This window comes from Poecilia formosa, unplaced genomic scaffold (assembly GCF_000485575.1).
Source record: "Poecilia formosa unplaced genomic scaffold, Poecilia_formosa-5.1.2 Scaffold9, whole genome shotgun sequence".
NCBI classification, from domain to species: domain Eukaryota; kingdom Metazoa; phylum Chordata; class Actinopteri; order Cyprinodontiformes; family Poeciliidae; genus Poecilia; species Poecilia formosa.
In genome coordinates, this window is record NW_006799948.1 from 3,587,257 (window position 1) to 3,607,995 (window position 20,739).

At 40.8% G+C, this 20,739-nt stretch overlaps 1 protein-coding gene across 2 annotated transcripts in view; it reads left to right on the forward strand.

The window, feature by feature from the left end:
- LOC103156641 (myoD family inhibitor domain-containing protein-like) overlaps positions 1-20,739 on the forward strand; it is a 29,609-nt gene that overhangs the window by 4,505 nt on the left and 4,365 nt on the right. For both annotated transcript variants that reach the window (XM_007578773.2, XM_016664240.1), the window contains exon 4: positions 14,121-14,513. In XM_007578773.2, the coding sequence (XP_007578835.1) occupies positions 14,121-14,513 (393 nt within the window). The remainder of the gene's footprint in view (positions 1-14,120; positions 14,514-20,739) is intronic.

Consider the following 20,739-nt stretch of genomic DNA (forward strand, 5'->3'; position numbering starts at 1 on the left):
TTTTTTTTCTAATGCCAATATTCTCACCTTATAGGAAAAGCTATTGTTATGCTGTTCCTGTGTTAGGGTCAGTTGGCCATCTGAAATATTAGCTTCACTGTTTCCAATTACAGTAATAGCCAGATAGCAGCTCGGCCTCTTGGCAAGTGAGTATAACATGCCTGCTGTCTTATTCTGACGTTATGACCAAGACTTGGCTCAATCGGCCATTTTTGCTTCTTTCAAACCCTCAGCCATGTGTTTTACAAGAAGGGAAATCCGGTTTGTGGTATTGGCCGTCCTAATGTACTCAGACATTGGCCGTCCTCATGTACCGATTGAGTCCTACTTGTAGTTTCTTTAACCTGGTGCCAACGTTTACCTCTTCACAGGATGTTATTGCAGACTGGGAAAGAGTGTATTTTAGTTGAAGTAGCATCCAGGTTTGCAACATGTGGGGGGTGGGGAAATAGACTTGTCTGGTCCATCAATCATCTACCCATCATCCATAAATCCGTCTGTCCTTCCGTCTGTCATCCGTCCATTCCTATGTCTGTCCATCAACATCTCTAACTGTACATTAGTCCATCCAACTACCTTCTGTCAATCTGTCTGGACGTCTTCTTGTCTTCTTATATATTCGTGTGTCTCTTATGTTGGTCTGTTGTATGCTCACCTTTTCTTCCGTCCGTCCATCAACAAACTGCTTGTCAATCATCCGTCAACCGTCCAGCCAACAGCTCGACAGTTTCGCAGCTTGTCCGGTGTAAATTCAGGGTGAACTTTTAATTACATGATTCAGAAATGGACAAAACTGGAACGCGTCAGACCTTTAATTGAGTAAAGGTTTGTGAACTTCTGGAGGCATCTTCCTAGTTAGAAACAAAAAGTCTCCAATAATAAAAACCTTTCAACCGTTGCTACTGCGTACTTTGTGGCATTTCTTCTGGTTCAGGCTGGAAACTTTCTCGTGACTCTGATCTAATCATATTGTTTTATGCAAATGTAGAGCACAGCAAGGCTCTGCTAAACAGCAATTTGCCATTGATTTAGAAGCAATTCTAATTAAACCTAGTTGCACAGTAATTCCACTCCTTACAAAGATATAGATTGCAGGTCACAGAGTGAAACGCGACTAAAAGGCTTTGTGCATGCGTGCTTCATTGTTCCTGAGAGGAGTGAGATGTGACAACATGGGCTAATGGCAGCTGATTGCTGCTGTAATAAGGATCGTGTTTTCATTTAACACCATTCTTGACTACAGGTCTCTTTTGTTTCACAGTTGTTAACTTTTCCAGAGTGCCCTTTTCCTCCTCCTTCTTTCTTTTTTTTTCCTGTTTGTTATTAAGCTTAATGACTTGGCTGTGGCTTATTTACCAGAGGAGGGAGAAAAAAATTAAAAAATAAAATAAAATGATTTGTCTTTAAGTCATCAAAGTGATGTAATGAAGTTCAAGTTTACTTTTAAGTCTTGGATATCACTTTTGACTTGGAATTGATTTTACCCCTTTAAGTTGATAATCCATTTTAGCCGAGTTAACTTAGCTTATTTATATCACAGAGTCCCATGGGCTCACTGTAGTTTAGCTGTGTTCGGGGGGTGCTGCGCTTGCTGCTAGGGGTAATTGAGAGCCCTCTCCACTGCAGAAACAGGAAATCAATAAGAAATCATCTGCCTGCCTACATCTGAGCCTTTGCGCTTTTCTTTTCCCCCCGGCTGTCTGATTTAGAACTTGTGTACTGTATCTGGACAATAAGTTTTCTCTACAAGAGGAAGCCCATTATGCTGTTTTGATAACAACAGCGATCCCATTTCAGCTTCAATAACACTGTTTTGACAGGTCGGCCATTACATCAGCTGGGTCGGTCCTCTTGAAGCGAGTTCCTGAAATAGGCCAGCGGTTGCATAATTCCCAACAGGGCACCCGTAGGACACAGGGTGCAATCGCAGGAATTTGTAGTGAACAGTGATCGGACACAGATGTAAAATAAGCTAAGCTATTTCAAATGAGAAGGATATTACAAAGTCTGAAATTTGTCTGTCTGGAAAAAAGGAAAAGGGAATTTAATTTTTTTTTTCTATACTTTCGTACTTCTTCCATTGTCTTAAAGATCCATACATTCGTCTAATCCCGCTGAATTCTTCCTCGCTTCCTCCTACCCATAATCCATCCATTCACACATTTGTTAATCTGTGATTTTTAATAGTTTCTCTATTTATTGCCTGATTACTTTCCAAATACTTACTTTCCTTATGCTTTCTGCCATACATTCATATGGAATTTTTGTAACCAGAACTACAACAAAGTACCTCTACTTTAAAATTGTCTAAAAGGTGCTGAGGACTCTCGGTGTTAGAAAAGTATAAAACTTTTCCCATTAAAAAAAAAAAAATTCTATGACCCTTGGATGGTTTTGTGTCTGAGAGCCCTGTGGTTTGTTAGACAGCAGTGTTCGCTGCCTTTCTCAGAGAATCGTCCGTCAGTAGATCTGCCATCCAGGGTGAGGTGGGAGAATTCCTGTGGGAAGAGAGACATTCTTCAACGAACCGTTCTGCTCTTACGGCTGATATCTCTGCAAACAGTGCCTCTCCAGCCACCGCCTCGGAATAAATCACTACCACCTCGCAGCGGGTTTTAGGAGTTTAATCATCACGTAATTCACTGGATTGCAAATAGTTTTTTTTTTTTTTATTCTTCTTTGGTTGATAAAGACGACCTTACTAGCCTGTGTGGTTTTTTTTTAAATTTTTTATCTTAGTGTAACTTTAGTAAGAAAGTAAGGTCAAATAGCACGACTCTACTTTCGAAATAAAGGCTTTAAGTCTGGCCTTTGTGTGAATCTTACGTTTGCCACACGTTTGAGTTTATTACCTTTTAAGAAGAGTTGACCTTTTTGAAATGAACTTTGTGACCCTCCACACCCCTCGCATAATAGATGCAGAACGGATTTAATCGGACAGGACTGCACAATTTTACTCGACTTTGTAAGTGCAAACGCTGGACACGTGAGATGTTTATCTGGTGTTGATTCGAACACCGCAATCACCCCATGCGTTACCTTATGCGCCTTTCAAAGAGCCTGGGGCACTTTGAGACTTTTAACCTCGTGTCAGTTTGCTTTTCTTTGAGTCTTTATGCCAGTTATTAGAGCTCTGTGCTGATTGTTGTTTTGCAAGATTCATATCTTTATTGTAATCCCTGGAGCCCTGTCTTTGCAGAAAAACTGCCTCCAAAGCATAGGCCTATTATAAACTGCACCGTAATTTTCAAGTGATTACTTACCAGTGGGTCATGGAATCAAAAACTGTATAAATAGGGTGAAATGCTAGTGCAGGGGTTGATTAAAACGGTCATTGTAATTCTACCTCTGTTGTAATTATTTTCTCATTGTCTTGCTGCAGATAGATTTCATATGGGAAATTTCAAGTGCGTTAATTAGCATATTTTACTCAAAGTGCCCAAGACTGTTCACCATTTTTTTTTCTTTAAGATATCCAAAGTAGTTGAGCCAATTGATTAGATATGCATACCTCAATTCCTAATTATTTAAGTGCACATTAAATAGGAGGGTACACATATAGATTTTAATCATTAGAGTCTTTTTCTGTTTTCCTTACTGTTGAAGACCATGTTTCTCATTTCGATTCAAACTGAATGATGGTCGTGGGTCTTAATATGCTGTAAACTTCTAGGAACACTCAAACTTTAGTGTATATAATTTAATAAATGAACACAAAGTGCAGTGTATTTGCAAATACAAGCCTGAAAGGTATGGTCTGCATTTGCATTCACCCCTAATGAGTCCAGTTGCGATTAAATTAGAGAGTATCTAGAATGCGAGAATTTTTGCCAATATTTGCCATATATCTCAAGCATGTTCAAGGGTTGCTATCGATTTTGTTTAATTTAGGTTTGGACTTTGACTGGACTCTTCTAACATGATTTTGTTGATCTAATCCACGCTTTTGTATCTCCGGCTGCATGTTCAGGCTGTTTGTCCTGCTGGACAGTAAACTCCTGGCCCTGTCTCAAGTCTTGTGCAGGTTCACTTACGTTACCATCCTGTATTATGTTCCAGTCTTCAGTCAGAGGTTTCGTCAATTTCCGCTGTAATCCGGACTGCTGCAGGATATCCTTCCTGCCCAGATCTGCTCTTTGAAGAAGCTTAGTTTCATTTACTAAAACGTATTCTTCTCAGTGGGTGTGATGTGTTCAGTGTGTGATAACTGTAATCCACCACACATTCCAGTTCGCATTCAATTAAAAATTATAGTTTATATCTCACATGGCCAGCGAATGTTCTTGTTGTGCTCCGGCAAACTGGAAAATAGCATTCTGATGTTCTCTTAAGAGCAAAAACACACAGATGCTACACAGGTGGTACAAATTAGGTGCTTTTTTTTGCATGTAATTGTTTGTATTAGTTTGTATTTGATTGTGGTTAAGTAATGCAGGAGAAAAGAATGCCTGTAAAACATTCAAAGTTTTTTTATTTGTAAAAATGTTAAAGTTCAACTTCGCAGTGATTCATTTGAATGTTTTTTTTAGGTCTTGAAAGCCCAATGAATAGTTCACAGTATGTGATTGGAATGTGACAGGCAAAGGTGATGTTGCTGTATGTTTGGAAAACTTCACCAAGTTCCCAGATTTCAGATTTTTATTTTATTTTTGTCATATAAATTAATACAAATTCTCAGGCGTAAAGCACAGGTTGTCAACTGCCAAAACAATGATGGTGTCATTGCCTTTCACAACCCACTCATACATGGGGGTTGGTGTCCAAAAAAAAAAAAAATCAACTAGTTGAAATGACAGCAGCACACGGGGTATTACTAGGCCCCTAACAGGGTTTTGGCTCCAACATTAAGGTTAAAACCCTTTTCTATTATGAGATCTCTGCTGATGTCGCCCCACTAGCCCCGAACCCCCCGAGCTTCCAACTCTGTGGCCCCTCCGTGTTTGCAGGTTCAGCGCCTCTCTGTTAGGTCATTCGGAGCGCCCCTCCTCCCAAGCCCTCCACCCCGAGCAGTGAAGGGTGACCAGGGACCACGGGCTGGCCGCCGTCCAGACACACAGAGCCACAGCTGACACTGCCACCACTGCCGCCCGCCCCCGTTTTCTCTTTCAGGCTAGAGCTAAAATCAATACAGGCGTCTCTGTGTTTTAAAAGCCACTCAGAGGCAGACGAACACCTCTGTCCCAAAGGCTGATCTCTCAGCTTAAGGTCTTGATTGGCATCTCTAAGACAGGAGGCACTGACCCACAGCTGTCCCATTAGCAGCGGGTTAATGCTGAGATTGATACAGAGCAAATAAAGGAACTGGGTGTGGGGGTATTTTGATAGACTGCCTAACCCCTTTCTGACCCAGAGAAGGACCTCTTTGGTATATTTGCGCCCACTTCTGACTTTCCGAATACAGTGTTTTTTTAATGTTTTGTTCTTTTTGACCCCTGTGTGCATATAGCACAGTGTGAGACCCGCCTTCCGTTGAATTTAAAAGAAAGAAAAAAAAAAAAGAAAACGGCAAGTTTCCCCTCCCTGGAGGGAGAATTTGAAGCTGTGTGGAAAAACTGAGTCACAGATGTAGCTGAAATTGAAAATATAGCCCTCTGTTTTCTTTCCTTCCTTTTCCCCTCATTCTCCCTTGCTCCCGAGTTTTGTTTTAAGTCATCAGAGAAGAGAGGGTGGAGCACGACTTTTGGCGTATGAAGCCTGGCAGCAACCTCAGGCCTGCTCTGAGTCACGTCATAACTGATCTTTTTAAAAATTGCGGTAGTTGGCCGTTTAAGGTCTAAATCAAAGAAATATGTGCAGATCTGTAAAGAAAAACAAAATAAAAATACTTTAAAACTTAATTGCTTAAATTTACCTAAGAATTAGTAGAACAAGCGTAGCATTGGGATTCTGTGTGATTCTGCATGCGTGAGGTTTATGGAAAATAATTCATTTTTAAAAAATTAGCTTCTGTAAACACACATTTGTGAGTCTTGCCACAGATTTCTCCAAAAGGCCTGTATTACAGATTTGGAATGGATCTGCACAAGAGGTGCACCACAATTGATATAATACTGCATTGTGGTGGCGATGTTTAGTAGCCATGTGTTTCTTTCAAACTTTCAACTTATTGGCCAAAATCAGTAATGAAAGCATGTGAACAGCCAATAAAGCCCGGTATGTTTATCAGCTGTGTGTGTGCCCCTACGCCCTGTGAAGCATCCCCGATTTACTCTGTAAGCAACCTTAACTCAAACACAAAGTTTATCATTTTAAAACAACAGAGAATGCTACTTAAATCTTGGGGTGATGTTCATGCGATCGAGTATATTTTGCAAAAAAACTTTTATTTCATCAGGAATTGGTGATTTTCATATTTTCTCCGTTTTTGTTTTAGCGACTGGATTTCCCGTGACACGTCACAAATACTTTTCATACTTGTCAGATTTCTATTTGCAAAAACTTTTAGGAGGTGCATTATTTTCCCAATTATGTGCTTAGTTTGCTTTTTTTTTAACGTTAAATCCAGACAAATTGTGATGAGATGAGTGAAGAGGTGAAGAGGGGATGAATGCTGTGTGTATATTCTGCTTTGTGTTGCATATTCAGGACTCAAATTACCGACGTGCCAAATTTCACACAGCAGCAAAGAACAGAGACGTCAGTAACGGCAGATTTCGCAGGATCTGGCGTATAAATCACCTTCCCTTGACAAATTTAGAATGAAAGACGGCATTTCAGTGGGCGATTTGGTTATTTTAGATAGCAGTCAAACATATTAATCTTGGGAGAATGTTCCATTTTTGAAATCAAAGGATAATTGATGATACCCCACCCCAGCCCAGTACGATAGCCCGTTCCACCCCTTTCCCAGCATGCACACCTTACCACTTGTGCTGAGAGGTTCATTTCGCCAAATCAAGCTCTCGTCTTTCAAGATGCCTTTGCTGCCGTTAAATGTAATTAAGCAGAACAAGGTCCGAGGGGGTTATTTTTTCCACTTAATCAGCAGCAAAATTTGAAATTAGTAAATCCCTGACACGCTTTCTCTCTTTGTGTTGGGTAGAGGCGACAGCTGTGGTACAAGCAAAGGAAGTGTCACTTCCCCCCAGTGTGTCATACAAGTCAAATATAAGTGAGCGTTCTAGAGAACTAAAACAGCTAAAGGATGTGAGTCTGTGGCTATTTAAAATCAGTTAAGCCGTTTGTCGGAGTGACCCGGAGCGGCAGAAAAATGTGGAAGAAGGTGATGTTTCCTGTTCAAATGAGATGCGAAGCAATATGATCGGCCTTGACAGGTGAAGACAGTTAATGGAGTTCTGTGACTGGCCACCGCACACACCCAGCATGTCATTTCTGCTGATGAGGATCCAATATCAGAGCAGGTAATTTAGCTTTCTTCAGCAATCATCATCGTCTGAACACCATCATTTTATCTAGAATAAATACAAAACATTGTCTGCCTGTAAATGAACTGACAGGGCCAGGATTGCTGGTTGATGGCCGGAATCACTGTTTTTTTTTTTTTGAATGTCTATTGGAACAAGTGACATTTCTGTTAACCCGTGTCAGGTCGCCAACCGGTTTGTGTGACCGCTGTAGATGAGAGTTCTTGTTGGAGATCCATACCTTGCTATCTAATTTTTCTATTTAATGTCACCTTTACAGCATACATTTCACATCTAATATTAATAAGAGCTTTTTGTTTTTCTTTTTTTTTAAATTTTTTTAAGAAATGCACTGTTTATTGGACCATGTTCGTTTTTTAGATTTGAATTACGGCAATATCCCTTTAAGAGCTATATCATCATTCATATAACAAGTATCATTAACATTTAAAAATCTCTTTATTTTTTATTTTGTACATTTAAGTTTGACCAACCAATTTTTAGACTCTGACCTAATCAGATTTTTATTCTTTGTTACTAAGGACTAGAACATGTAAAGAAATGAAGAGAAACACAAAGTTATTCCAGTTCAGACCTCAAAACATTTGCTGATTTTTCTTTTAATGCTTTTGTTGGTTTTACTCAATGTGTTTTATAGACCAAAAATGGTGGAAAGATCTTACTCTGGAAACATTTAATAAATGCAAATCATTTTTATCTGCCCTGTGATGGATTGACAACCAGTCCAGAGTGCCTGGTGACTACTGGAGCTTGTCACCACTATCCCTCCACTTTATATCTTAAATTATAAACATGTCTGTGATTCGTTTTCTCTAACTCGGTGCCAACAAAAGAGGATAATTGTAACAAGAACACATGGAGAGTTGTACTATTTGTCTTCTTGTTCAAATGGAGAAAACAGCTGAGTCAAAGAAAAATTGCCAGTTTTTTTGTGAACTTCTCTTTGGAAAATCCATCATCTGTTCGAGTTGCCTTTTTACATCTTTTGGTTCCTCCGATTGGGTTTTTTTTATGTATCGTGTCTAACTTTAGCTCGTTCTGCTCCAATGAAAACAACTCTAGACTGAAACAAAAGTGATATGGTGCCTTTAAAAAAAACAAAACATTTTATATAGGTTAAAACTGATTCAAAGATATAGTCAGATTTTTAAGGAATTGGCCAATCTTAAAAAGAGGGGGGGAAACATCTGCCTATTCCTTTCGCATTCCAAGCAGTCGGTGCATCTGTGCTTTCAGATTTTATGGGATGCTTAAACGTTGTTCCACATATTAAGTTTTTTGTAGCCCATTCCTTTCAAAACCTCCTCTTTTTTTTTTCCAAAATAAAGAAAGTCCTTGTCTTAGAGTTTAGAAGGTCAGACAGTAAACGAGGCTTTGATACGCCCAAGGAAAATTACAATCAGAGCCCTTTTGTAATAACATTCATTGCACTATTTTCCTCTCTCTACGTGTCCCCCTCCGCTCTCTCTGCTGCGTAATTCCCTTGGTTTTGCGTCTATAAATACGACTGGGGAAGATGTATAATTTCTAATGAGAAAATGTATCCCTTTGGATTGAAAGCAGGGGTTTTTCCACACCGCTGTTTGTTAGGAGGAGAGATGATACCTCAGGCTGTTTTGGCAGCGAGCGGAGGCGGGGGTGGCAGTCGGTGGTAAGAGGAGTCTGACTAGGTCATTGCACATTTGCAAATTAGCATTTCAATCATGCAGGTACGCGGACCATTCAGGCAGAAAATATACATGTTTTTCTAATACGTTGGCATAAAAAGATAAACAAGGCGCAGGGGCCTGCCTGTGTGGCTCCTAACTAACAGTAAAGGCACTCGCATATTCTATTCAGTGTAAACTCACAAAACTCGCTGCGTTGTGTAATAACGGCCATTAGGAGATGACTACAAGATCTGGATTGGGGTGTTTTATTTGGAGGGACTGATGTGACATTTGAATAACTGTATGCTGTCTATGATGGGCATTCTAATAAGCCTGAGCAAACACATTTCGCCCGTTTCTCCCCGTCTCGGGGGCATTAATATTAAAAAGGACCAAGCTTTAGAACTGCGGTTCCACTGTGATTGTTCAATCTGCTCCACGCCTTTACCTGCGACTCCTCATGCAGCGCTGTGCAAATGAGAATCTCCATACCGCCCTGTTTGACCTTTTGTGCTCTATTTTCATGCGCCCAACTATTTTAGAATGCTTGTTTATACAGCTTTGTTTCAATTGACATGTATGCGTGCGTACATGTATGCATATTTCACCTTGATGGGTGTGTGTATGTGTGTGTGAGGGCCTCCTCCTCTCGCTCTCTCTCTCTCTCTCCCTCTCTTTCCCTCTCTTTCTCTCTCTCCTTCTCTCTCTTTCTCTTTGGTGCAGTTTCCAGCTCCCTCCTGTAGGACCTATTTTTCTGTGCCAAAAACGAGGTGTTTATACAGAATACTCGGTTTTACATACAACGCGATCCACCCCACCCACCCCTGCTTTCCCGTTCTCTTCAGGCACTCCGCCGTGTGGTCCCTGTGTGGCGCAGCCACTGAAGACTCTGGGACAAATAGCAATTATATTTGTGTGTTCTTCATGAATCCATCAAGCGCTGGCCTTTTAAAAATGCTCCCCAGATATTTGAGGCTGTCAGCTACTAGTAGCTGGGACCAAATTGGGATGCTGCTTAGACAGTCAAGAACCACTCAGCCCCTAGTTTCCCCTGTGATGTGTGCGACAGCGTGTGTAGGGGAATACCATGTTTTATTCAACTACAAACGTACACCCTCAACAGTTGTTGATGTGCTGGAAATAGGGCAGTTACAAGTCCAATTTGAAGCTTGCGTGTGTGTACGTTGCGTGCGGATGTCCAGCTCTTCCTCCAAAACATGTTGTTCCGGTGCCTGCGGTTGGGCTGTGTTCATTCAATCATTTCAGGACTCTCTATTGCTTTCTTAGAAGATTGTTGGACTTATGTTTTTTTTTTACTGAACTTGCAGGGATTTGTAAGTTTCACATCTTTGTATTGGCTGTCGTAGGAATAATGTAAAACTGTTGATAACCAGGGTGTATTATTGCAGGCCCTAATGAAAATTTCAAAAAGTAACTTTAAAGTATCTTTAGATGAAATATCAGACCATATTATTTAAAAAAAAATATTACCACAAAATGGAATTAGTAGAAACTGAGTCCCAAGAGTTTTGGTATTTCAGACTCACTGAGGCTTTGTGCCTCATTTATAACGTCAAAAGTTACGAAAACTTTGAACATGTTAAAACTGTAATATCTAAATGACAAAAATACTGTATTAAATGAGTTATTTAAATAGCAAAAATATGGCATCAATAATGTCAAATACTGTTTTTTGGGATTGTATTTTTCACTGAATGAATGTACTCTAAAATATTATCAATGTTACTAATGTACTAAAATAACGACAATATGGTTTTGTCAGTCAGGAACAAACAAAAGTGTAAAATGTAATTTCTGCTTTAGTTTCCCAATACTGGACTAAAGTGCACAGTGAAAAGTTTTAATGGAATCCAATTCTACAATTTTTCCTCATTCCTGCTTTTTCTCATTATCTCTTCATTTGTCTCCTGGTGACTGTACGAGTCTGTCATTGCCATCTTTGACAGTATGATCATTATTATGATCAATGATTATGAATATTGCTCCATTGTGTCCATTAATCTCAGTCTCCATTTTCAGCAGGTTAAAAATAAAAGACTGCCACTGTGTGATTACTGTCCAAACCGAGGACCTGCTACCGAATAGCAGAACTCCGCTGAGTTTAGCCACTTCTGTGGAGCTCTGCACTGTGTCTGAAACCCGACTAACCGCTTATGTACTCTAATTTTTACTTGGTGGTTTCTTAATAAGTATTTATATGTAGGCAAATTGGAAGGTTGACTTCCTGCAAAGGGAAGGCAATTATGCCTCCCAGTCTTCTTTGGCTGTTTTTATGCATCGACGTGGGTTTGAATGTGAGAGTCCATGCGGCTGCTTCACTTAAGCTAAATAACGGGAAATGGCTGTTATTAAGCTTATTATGGCACTACACAAATTGGATAAGAAACTGCTTTGATATAGAGATGAGTTTGTTACGTTTTATCCAATACATAAAGCTTTGATATTACCTTTTCGGTGTCATTGTATCTGGTGTACGGGGGTTTAGTGCCATATGTGTAAAATAACAGAGACTGATCTTTAAAGACGTGGGTTTATTTAATGTGCAGAAGTCTTTAGCCATCACTCATCATGTTGAATTTTGCAAATTTGAAGTAAATTATGTTCTAAACTGTGTTAATGAAATGTGTGAAATGGTTTACCATCCATCCATTGCTATATGTTTATCTGAGATCGGGGCACGGAGTTACCGGGTCCAGTAGGGAGAACTCGGGTGGCTCTTTCCCCAACGACACTCAGTTCTGGCTGGATGCTGAAATCCACCTCAACTGTCCTAAAATACAGTCCCTGCGATGCAGTGACTGTATTCCACTGGCTATGTAAAACCAATGTAAAACGATGTTGTATGTAATATTTACTTTAGATATTTTGAGATCACAAATGAATGCAAAAATACCAATGAAACTCATGTTGCATTTAGTCATAATTTTCAACTGCATGTGCAAAATCTTCGGGTAGTTTGATGGTTCTTTAAAAGTCTGGAAAGGTCTGAGCTCCTAATCATAATAAAGAAACAAAAAGAGAGAGAAAAAAAAAGGACAAAAAAGTTGATATTTGACAGGAATAAAACGGTCTTTGTAATTTGTTCCGGCAAAGGGATTTCAATTAGATTTTATTGCATGTGAACCCAAATACAATAGGAAAAAAAAAAAAACAATCGGCAATATCACCCATAAAATTATACTTTGATTTTTTTTTTTTTTTCTATGAGCCTTCGAGTTCAAACATGTTTTTCTTTGCAACAAAACACATAAATTCAGATGGGCCGCTAGTTTATTCCTCGATATATAAATAAAAAAAATATCCCTCCGTCAGCTCCCGAAGCTTCGCAAACTGTGATAACACTGCTATTGCACACTGTGCTGACACTGATAAACAAGACCAAAATTGACTACACAAGTGGGGGGGAGGAAAAGGAAAGTTACACTTATTAAAAATGTGTGAAAGGCAGCAACAGATGTACCCTCTTGCGATTATCCTTGTTAGGAATGATTCAGTCGCTCCATACGTTGTCATGGACGGGGTTCTTTTGGCTTTTTTGTCTTTCAGAGATGAAAAAAATCCAACAACCTGGCCTTTAAATCACTGCATAATGAATTCCGTGGTATGCCACGCAGTTGTCTAATTCAAATTGCATGGAATCCTGATCCCCAAAGTCTGTATTTGTTTATTAAAGCAGCACGCAGACGCCTGCATGAGGAGAAGGCGAAAGCCCAGAGTGCGTATTTAATTGCTTTGTTTTACATCCACATTCACGTCCGGCCTCTCCCAGGGTGATGTGTTGTTAAAAACTGCAAGGCCCCCATTCCCACACTCCTGCTCTCTTGTTAACTGTAATTGCACTTGTTGGTGAGCTGACAGAAAGAAAATAAAGATGGAAACAAATTACCAGCATCGCATTAACGTCCATGTGTGCATCCACTTAGGAAAATGTGTGTTTTTGGTTTTTTTGTTGTTGTTTTTTGCGGGGGAACATATGGAGGCTTGCAAAGGTTTCTGTTACAACAGCTGGTAAATGTGACGGAATATAAAGCTTAGCTGCAACGATGCCATATAGACAATGCATATAAGGTCTAAAATAAGTAAGGGTTCACTCAGAGAAACTTAAAAAAAAAAAGAAAAAAAAAAAAAGAGATGAATAATTCAGAAAATCTGGCAGCGTGTGCACATGTACCGGAGCTCTGATGTGCAGGGAAGCTAAAGCAGGAGTTAACTCCCAGTAGAGCTGAATGTGCAAGGTGTTCCTCTCAGTGAAATGCCACCTCCTTTTTCCTCACTCGCATCCTTCCTTTCCCTTCTTATCAGACAGGTTGCTGTCTCTTGGCTTTCTGCGACTGTCACACACGCACTTAGAAAGTCTGGTTGAGGCCATCTCCGAGCTTTCAGAGGAGAGAAGATCATTACTGTTGCAGACAGCAGCCATTTTACAAATTTGTACACTATCACAGGGCTGCCTTTCCTCTTTTTTTTTTTTTTTTTTTTAACTCTAATAATCTCTCCGTCTCACGCCGACTTAACTCACCAAGGAGCTGCTGCCACAAATGTGTTTGACTACACAGGTGGCTTTCATGATTCTTTCACATGTGAAGTTGTACGTTTCTGCTCTTCGCTTGCTTTTTTGGGTTTGAAATATTAGTCACACGACTGACATTATCTTGTTAAGAGTTGCGGCAGATAAAGTGCAAGACGCAAGAAGGGCTGAAAGTTTAAGAATTTCCTAAATAGTTTAAGTTCCAGTTTGTTTGTTTTTTAATTGACAGTACCTATTAATGAACATTGACATGTTAATATATGAAAATATAGCCATCAGTTTTCCTAAGTGGCATTTCACATTATTGCTTTAAGTTATTGCTTTAAGATGCCCAACAAAAGTTTGAGCCACAGAAACAACAAAATGCCTCTATAAAATCAAGAAACATGTTATTATAATTCTATTATTGAATGTGCCTTGCTGATGACTCTCTACTTTCCTTCAGTGAATTGTGATTCAGCATCCAACATGTTGTGCAGCTCTGTTGAAGACAACAAAGAGCTCAAAATGACATCCTGTCCCTTTATTTTTCAACAGCTCAGCCGCGGTCCGAGTCTGACCTGAAGCCAGCGCCTTCTGAGGAGGCGGAGCGAGAGACTGCCAAGGACCAAAATGGCTTTCCCCACAACAGCTCCGGCACGCCCACAGCATCGAACGCCAACGGAATCCACTCCGGCATCGGCAGCCCTGAGGGCACGAGGACGTGCACCTGCGGCGCCGGCGTCGGGGCTAGCGCGGCGGGCAGGTCGGGCCCCGGGCACGCGCCGGCGACAGCCATGCCACAGACAGAGCAGCCCAGGAGGCAGCCGTCCATGCCCGTGTCTCACAGGGTGCAGAGGAAGCTGAAGTCCAGCTTGTCGGTCAACAGTGACAGCAGCAGACGGAGCAAAGGCAGCTCCACGGGCTCGCAGAAACCTCCTTTACCAGAGGGTTAGTAATCGGCACACAATGTTGGCAATTAAACATTAAAACGCAGTACTAATTCGAACTAACTTTTCTAACTCCTAATTATATAATTCTGTCTCTTCATCTCAGCTTGTGTCGACCCTAATATAATTCTAACTTTGTTAGCAAAGCTTCGAGCAGCAGGATTTAGTCAGGGATGGTAAAGGCAATTTAGACACTAATGATGAAAATCGACCTTATGGCCTGGTTAAACAGTTGGTGTCATTTGCTGTCCAGTTTCTCACCCAATATGCCACCAAAATGATCATAATATTTATCAGAAATTTTGGGGAGAAAATAAAGTTTTCTGATTCTAAGTTTATTGGTTTTTACTTGATGGCAGCAGTTCAGAAAGTTTATGAAGAAAGTATCGACCACATCCTGGTCTTGTTTGCATAAAATCAACATCCATTTTTCTTCATGTAGGAAAATACAAGCCTCCTGACTTACCAGAGTTCCACAAAAGAACAGATGAGCGAAAGCAAAATGGCGGGAAGCTTGGGGCATTTTCTCGGACGGCTCGTGAAGTAATACCCCCATCAGCTATCGATAATAAATTCTTACCTTCTCTCACCTTTTAATGATGAAGGTGCCTGACCTCTCGTATTTATCACTCCCGTCAACCAAATGACATCTTATCTCTCTCCCGTGGCTTTTATTTGCCTTAACAATAAGTCAGAGGGTGCGTTGGGCGTGCGGGGAAGCCATCACTTTTGTCAGGTGAGAGGCTGAGGTGAGTCCGGTAATGAAGGTGGCTGCCCGGTCCTCTTCCGTCGGGGAGATAGGTGCGAGCGTCTAACGAGGCCTGAGAGCACGGGGTGCCTATTATAAGTCGTGACCAACCTTCTACGGGCCCCTCACACCTCTCTGGGCCCTTTTTGGCTCTCCCCACATCCCATCAGCAACACCTTGGCCCTCATTAGCAGGGCCCCGTTGCTCCCCTCTTCAATCTATTGCATTTGGTGGCTGTGTGTTCTCCGCCGCTTCAGTACGCTTCCCAAGGGATAAGCATATTTTGCTGTTTATTTGACTTATTTACAGGTCTATTTCAGTAAATTGCGTTTAGATCTTACAGCTAAAGAAAACCCACAGTTCAGTTTCAGAAAATCTGAATATTACTTATTCATGCATAAAGGAAACGATTTTAGTAGAGAAATGTTATTACTCAAGTCACTGATACCCTCCACAGAGATGGTAAATCACAAGTGGTCTCTACTGCATAAACTGCATGTTTTGAAAACGGAATCTAACTATATTAACAGATAATTAGGTGGAAGGAAAAATGTGGTTGAAAAAGCCCCACATGCAAGGATAATGGCAGCCTTGAGGATTGTGAAGCAAAGTCCATTCATGAGCTTAGGAGGACATTTACAAGGCTTGTTCTTGTTCTGGAGCCAGAATGTCCAGAACCACTGCAGATGTATCCACGACAACAGCTGAAACTGTTGGATCGAGGTCACTGCATCTGGAGGAACAGTGGAGAGGCTTAGCATACGAGTCGCCTGTGGTCCAGTGTGAAGTTTCCACAGAGTTTAGTTGGGGAGTCAGGCTATCTGCTGCTGTTGGTCCACTGCAGATTATCAGATCCAAAGCAAGTCCAACCATCTATCAAGAAATCTGCTGCTGACAGGACTTGTTGAGACGCCGAATTCATTTTCCAGCAGCACTCGGCACCTGCTCACACTACCAAAAGTACCAGTACCTGCTTCTAATGACCAGGAAGTGATTGTGTTCACTGGACCCAACAATGCAAGAATGCTGAAGGTTGTCATCAAAGCAGCACATCAGCAGAGCTGATGGTACAGTGGTACAATAATTTATGCAAGTAGCCCTAGCCAAGTGTTGAGTACATAGATCTACTTTTCTTCCTTTTTTCTACCACCCTTTTACCTTGGTTTCAACTTTCCAGATTGTTGAAAATACTTGCGCACTGCCCTTGGAGCTTTATTGCCTTACCTCTCCATGGCTTGTATCAGTGACTCAAATCAGCAGCCTTCCCCAAGATTGTGTATGTTATAACTTTGCATTTTCGTATTCAAATTGTTTATTGATCACATTATGCTCTATTTGAAGATTCTGGAAACAGATTTTTTTTTCTTGGAGGGGGGCTGAACTATCTGTAAGTCTTAACCATCTAATTTAATCTACATAAATGCTTGAAATATATCCCTTTGTGGCTCCAAGTTTAAATTAAATATAAACTGTAATCTGATAAAAATAATTTTTAAAAAAGTCTGTGATTGGAAGATAATTTTAAATCGGGGCTGTCAGGTCTTTATTCGATGCATCAGAGCAGAACCAAAAACAAAGGCCGTACCCTCATCCTCAGTTCTTCTCAAGTTTAGATAAAATGCAACCACCAGATATGGTCTCGATGTGTCATGTTTTCCACGTCTTAATTGGTGGCAAAAAAAACAAAGTAGAGGAAGCGCAGAAAAAGAAAAAGCACTAAACGCTCAACAAGTCTCATTACAGCTTTCGCGTTGCCTTTTTGAAGATGCCAGAGCTCTCAGTATCAATATGCTGGTTCTCAACTGTTTATTTCCCCCCGGATGGCAGCCAAGCTGTTGTTTGAATGTTTACACGGATTAACATAATCTGTTTGCCTGTGAAATTAGCCTCCTAAACAGCCCCTCTGAACACAGGAAATAAAAGGCGCGAGCTAGCAGAAGCTAGCTCTGGGGACTCTCCCGCTCTGAATGATTCTTGGCACACGCCGTTGGCTCCGGAGCCAACAACCCCGATGCTTCTGAGCAGCCGTTTAGCAGGCTGCTTTTTGCACAGCGGGGTGGGCCGTCTCAACTCTTGTTGTCTGTGTATCGGTTCAGATCTCCGAGCTGCTTTGGCCTCGTTCCGAGATTCAGAGTCAACCCCCACTTTTTTTTTTTGTCTTTCTTTGCCATTTCCTCGGATGTTTTTGCGCCTTGTCTCAGTCATACATTATAAAAGGGCCGGCTTTTAAGTCGTATGTGGTGGACCTTCACTATCCAACCCACATGGTCACTGAGGCTTTGTCTCATCACCCCTCTCCCGCTTTCTTTTTTTTTTTCCCCTCCTCTTCGAGGGTTTCGATGTTTTGCACAGCTTGCCGCTCCGAGGCCCATCCAGCTTGTTTTGTGTCACGCCGCTCCCCTTTATTTTTTTGATGTCAGCTTTCCACACGTCTCTTACTATTTCCTCGGAGACGCCTGGACGCCGGTTTTCGGGCTTCATCTCCACCGACTGACATTAAACAGGAGCGTTGTGAGTGTGCGATGCGCTCAGTCTGTCCGTCGGTTGGCTTCTCTCCATCTCCGCCCGTCTTTCTCGTGTGTTTTCTCGCCGATCTGTGCCTCACGTCCAGCTCTCTTGTGTGCAATGTACGACCCTCCCCTCGCTCCCCTCCCTCCATCTCCTCCTCCTTGCTGGCTTCTGTAAGATCCAGACTAATCGCTGGTGCTGAATTATACATCCAAGTGAATAGCTGAGATGGCTGTCCACTGCTTAATGTCTGTGTACTGTTTTTGTATCATACTCAAAGTCTGCTGTTGCACTGTTGGCATGGCTATACCCTCTGGGTGTTTCAGAGTTTGTTAAGCTGAACTTTAAAGTTTTGAGCTGGTTTCGTCGGAGCCCTTGCAGTTCACTGCCAGTAAACAGGAGAACGAGCCACATCTTCTCTCTGCCGAGTTCTCTGGGTGTAGATGCAGCACCCTGCAAAATATTTATACCCCTTGAACTTTTTTTTTCACATTTTGTCATTTTACATTCAGATGTCATTGTACTTCCCCCCCCCCTGCCTCCTTATAGATGCATCATTTTCAAATTTCTTTAAAAAAGTATTTTGAAGAACATAAATCATGAAATTCTGACAGGGCTTCAGCTAACAGATTATTCTGACAATTATATAAACGGATAAACAACATCGGCACATTTTACAGATTAGAAACGCATTAAAAAATGGGATTATTTCACTGAATTTGAACCAGGTGAAGCTAAAACACGGCAATTATTTATTTATTTTAGTTTTTTTTTTTTTTTTTTTTTTTTCAGCAAATGGCCTGTTTTGAGATCTATATACTCCAGTTATGGATTAATTGATTGCTAAATTAGTTGACGTTTATTACAAAAATTGATTTATCACGATTAATCTGATTATCCATTTCAGCCCTAAATTGTTGGAAGTTGCTAAGAGGTACATTTGCAACACAAACTTCATTAAGCAATTATCATGAGGTATTACTTGTTTCTGTGTAACTGACCCTCCCACCTGAGCTGTGGATCTCCACAACTCCTCCAGAGTCGCCACAGGACGGTTTGCTTTTTGTGTTCTCTCCTTGGTGTGCCAGCTCAAGTTGCACGGTGCACAAACTTTTGACGTTTAAAATTTCTTTAAATTTTAAGATATTCACAGAACAAATTAATGAGATTAAATTACGCACAGATTTACTCTCAAGCTGTAGTACTTCCGAAGAAAATTTGTTTAATTTGGGTTTAACAGGGTAAAGGGATTGAAAGATGTATGGTCAGCAAACATTATTCAGATTTTTCTTCATTTAAAAAAACAAAACAAAAGCAAAATGTATGAACCATAGTTTTCCTTCCACCTCAGTTTGTATTATGCTCTGTCTGTCACTTAAAAACCCCATAGATAAGTCTTAAGCTTTGTGGTTTAATGTGACAAAATGTAGGAAACTTCAAGGGGTATGAATACTTTGCGAGGTTCTGCGAGTTCTCATGCATCTTCCATCGCCGCCCGTGTCGAGGCCTCAGATAAGGATAAGAAGATGCATTCAAACTTCAGGCGTCCATTCCGACACGTACGCAAGCTCTTTCCTCGTTTCATATTCCTCTCGCTATCTTGTTTGTATCAGCCTGCGCTTCTGGTCAGCTCTGCAGCCCTCAGCACTGCAAAATTACAGGAGGAGGGGGGCAAAAAAAAAAACAAAAAAAAACTCCTTTCTACTTTGATTAATCAAACATGAACATTCAGTGGGGCTCAGTTCGCCTTCCCTGTTCTGTCCTCCACACTCTGCACCTTTTTTTCCCCCCTCTAACCCAATCAGTAACAGGCACTTCTGACGGCTGGAGATGGGCTGATGAAAGTCATGCAAATGCAGTCTGTTTGTAATGCTATTTTTCCCCGCATCCATCCACATCATGTCTCTTTAACACTCCAAAGCAGTGGCGCGGCTCTGAACTCTGATCAAAAAAAAAAAGAAAAACAAAGAAACGGCTGCGAGGAGTAGTGTGCCAGGTTCACTTGCGGAAGGACTTATAGTTCAACAACAGAACTTCTTGGAACTTCTCGAGTGCTGAAGAGAGTTGAATAGCATTACTTTTATGCATTTATACCTTACATTTTGATTTGTTTACTTTAAGTATTTTATATTTGTTTCCAGATACAGTGCATTGCAAAACAATTTATTCCCCTTAAGCCCTTTTAACAATTTGTCAAATTGTAACCACTGACTTTTCGGTGTTTTTTTTAAAAAAAAAATGTATTGGGATTTTATGCAATAGTTGTAGCAGCCTGGAAAAGTTTGATGTTTTGTTTCAGTATTTTCTGGTTCTGGGTAAGTTTTGGGGAAAAATAAATAAATTTGGGTGTGTAAAAAATATTCCTTTCTTTTAAGTGTCCTCCTTACCTCCTTTGTGACCTTGCCCCTGTCCCTTGTTGTTCCTTCCAGCCTTTTTACTGCCTTTCCAGCTTCTTTAACACCATAATGCTCCCACCACCTCATATTGAACACGGCGGGTTCATCAAATTATCACCTTCAAACATCGAAATCGCTTGAATTTGAGAGAATTACTTTGTCCTCGCTACTGTGTGTCCTATTGGCCAATACTTTTCAAACTTATGAGCGTTAATGGCCACATTTGTAACTCAAACAGGGATTCTTGATTGCAGCAAAGCAACAAACTGCATCCCTGCCTCACATGCACCAACAGTGTGCACGAGGAGGTTAGATGTTAATCAGAGGTCTAAGTGTTTCCAGGATTAATTCACCTATTTGGCCGAGTGAGACTCTTAGACATTGATAATCATCTTTGTTTGATCAACCCTACGGCTTGCATGATAATGCCACATTTACTCAACAGCCCCGTTAATCAAAACTGCGGGGTAGGAATTATTAATTTTTATTTTCTTGTTTCTTGCCATTCCTTCCTTCTTAGCTAAACTCACTCGTTAACTACAGACTTGCTGTGTTTCTTCTTCAGGCCATGCTTG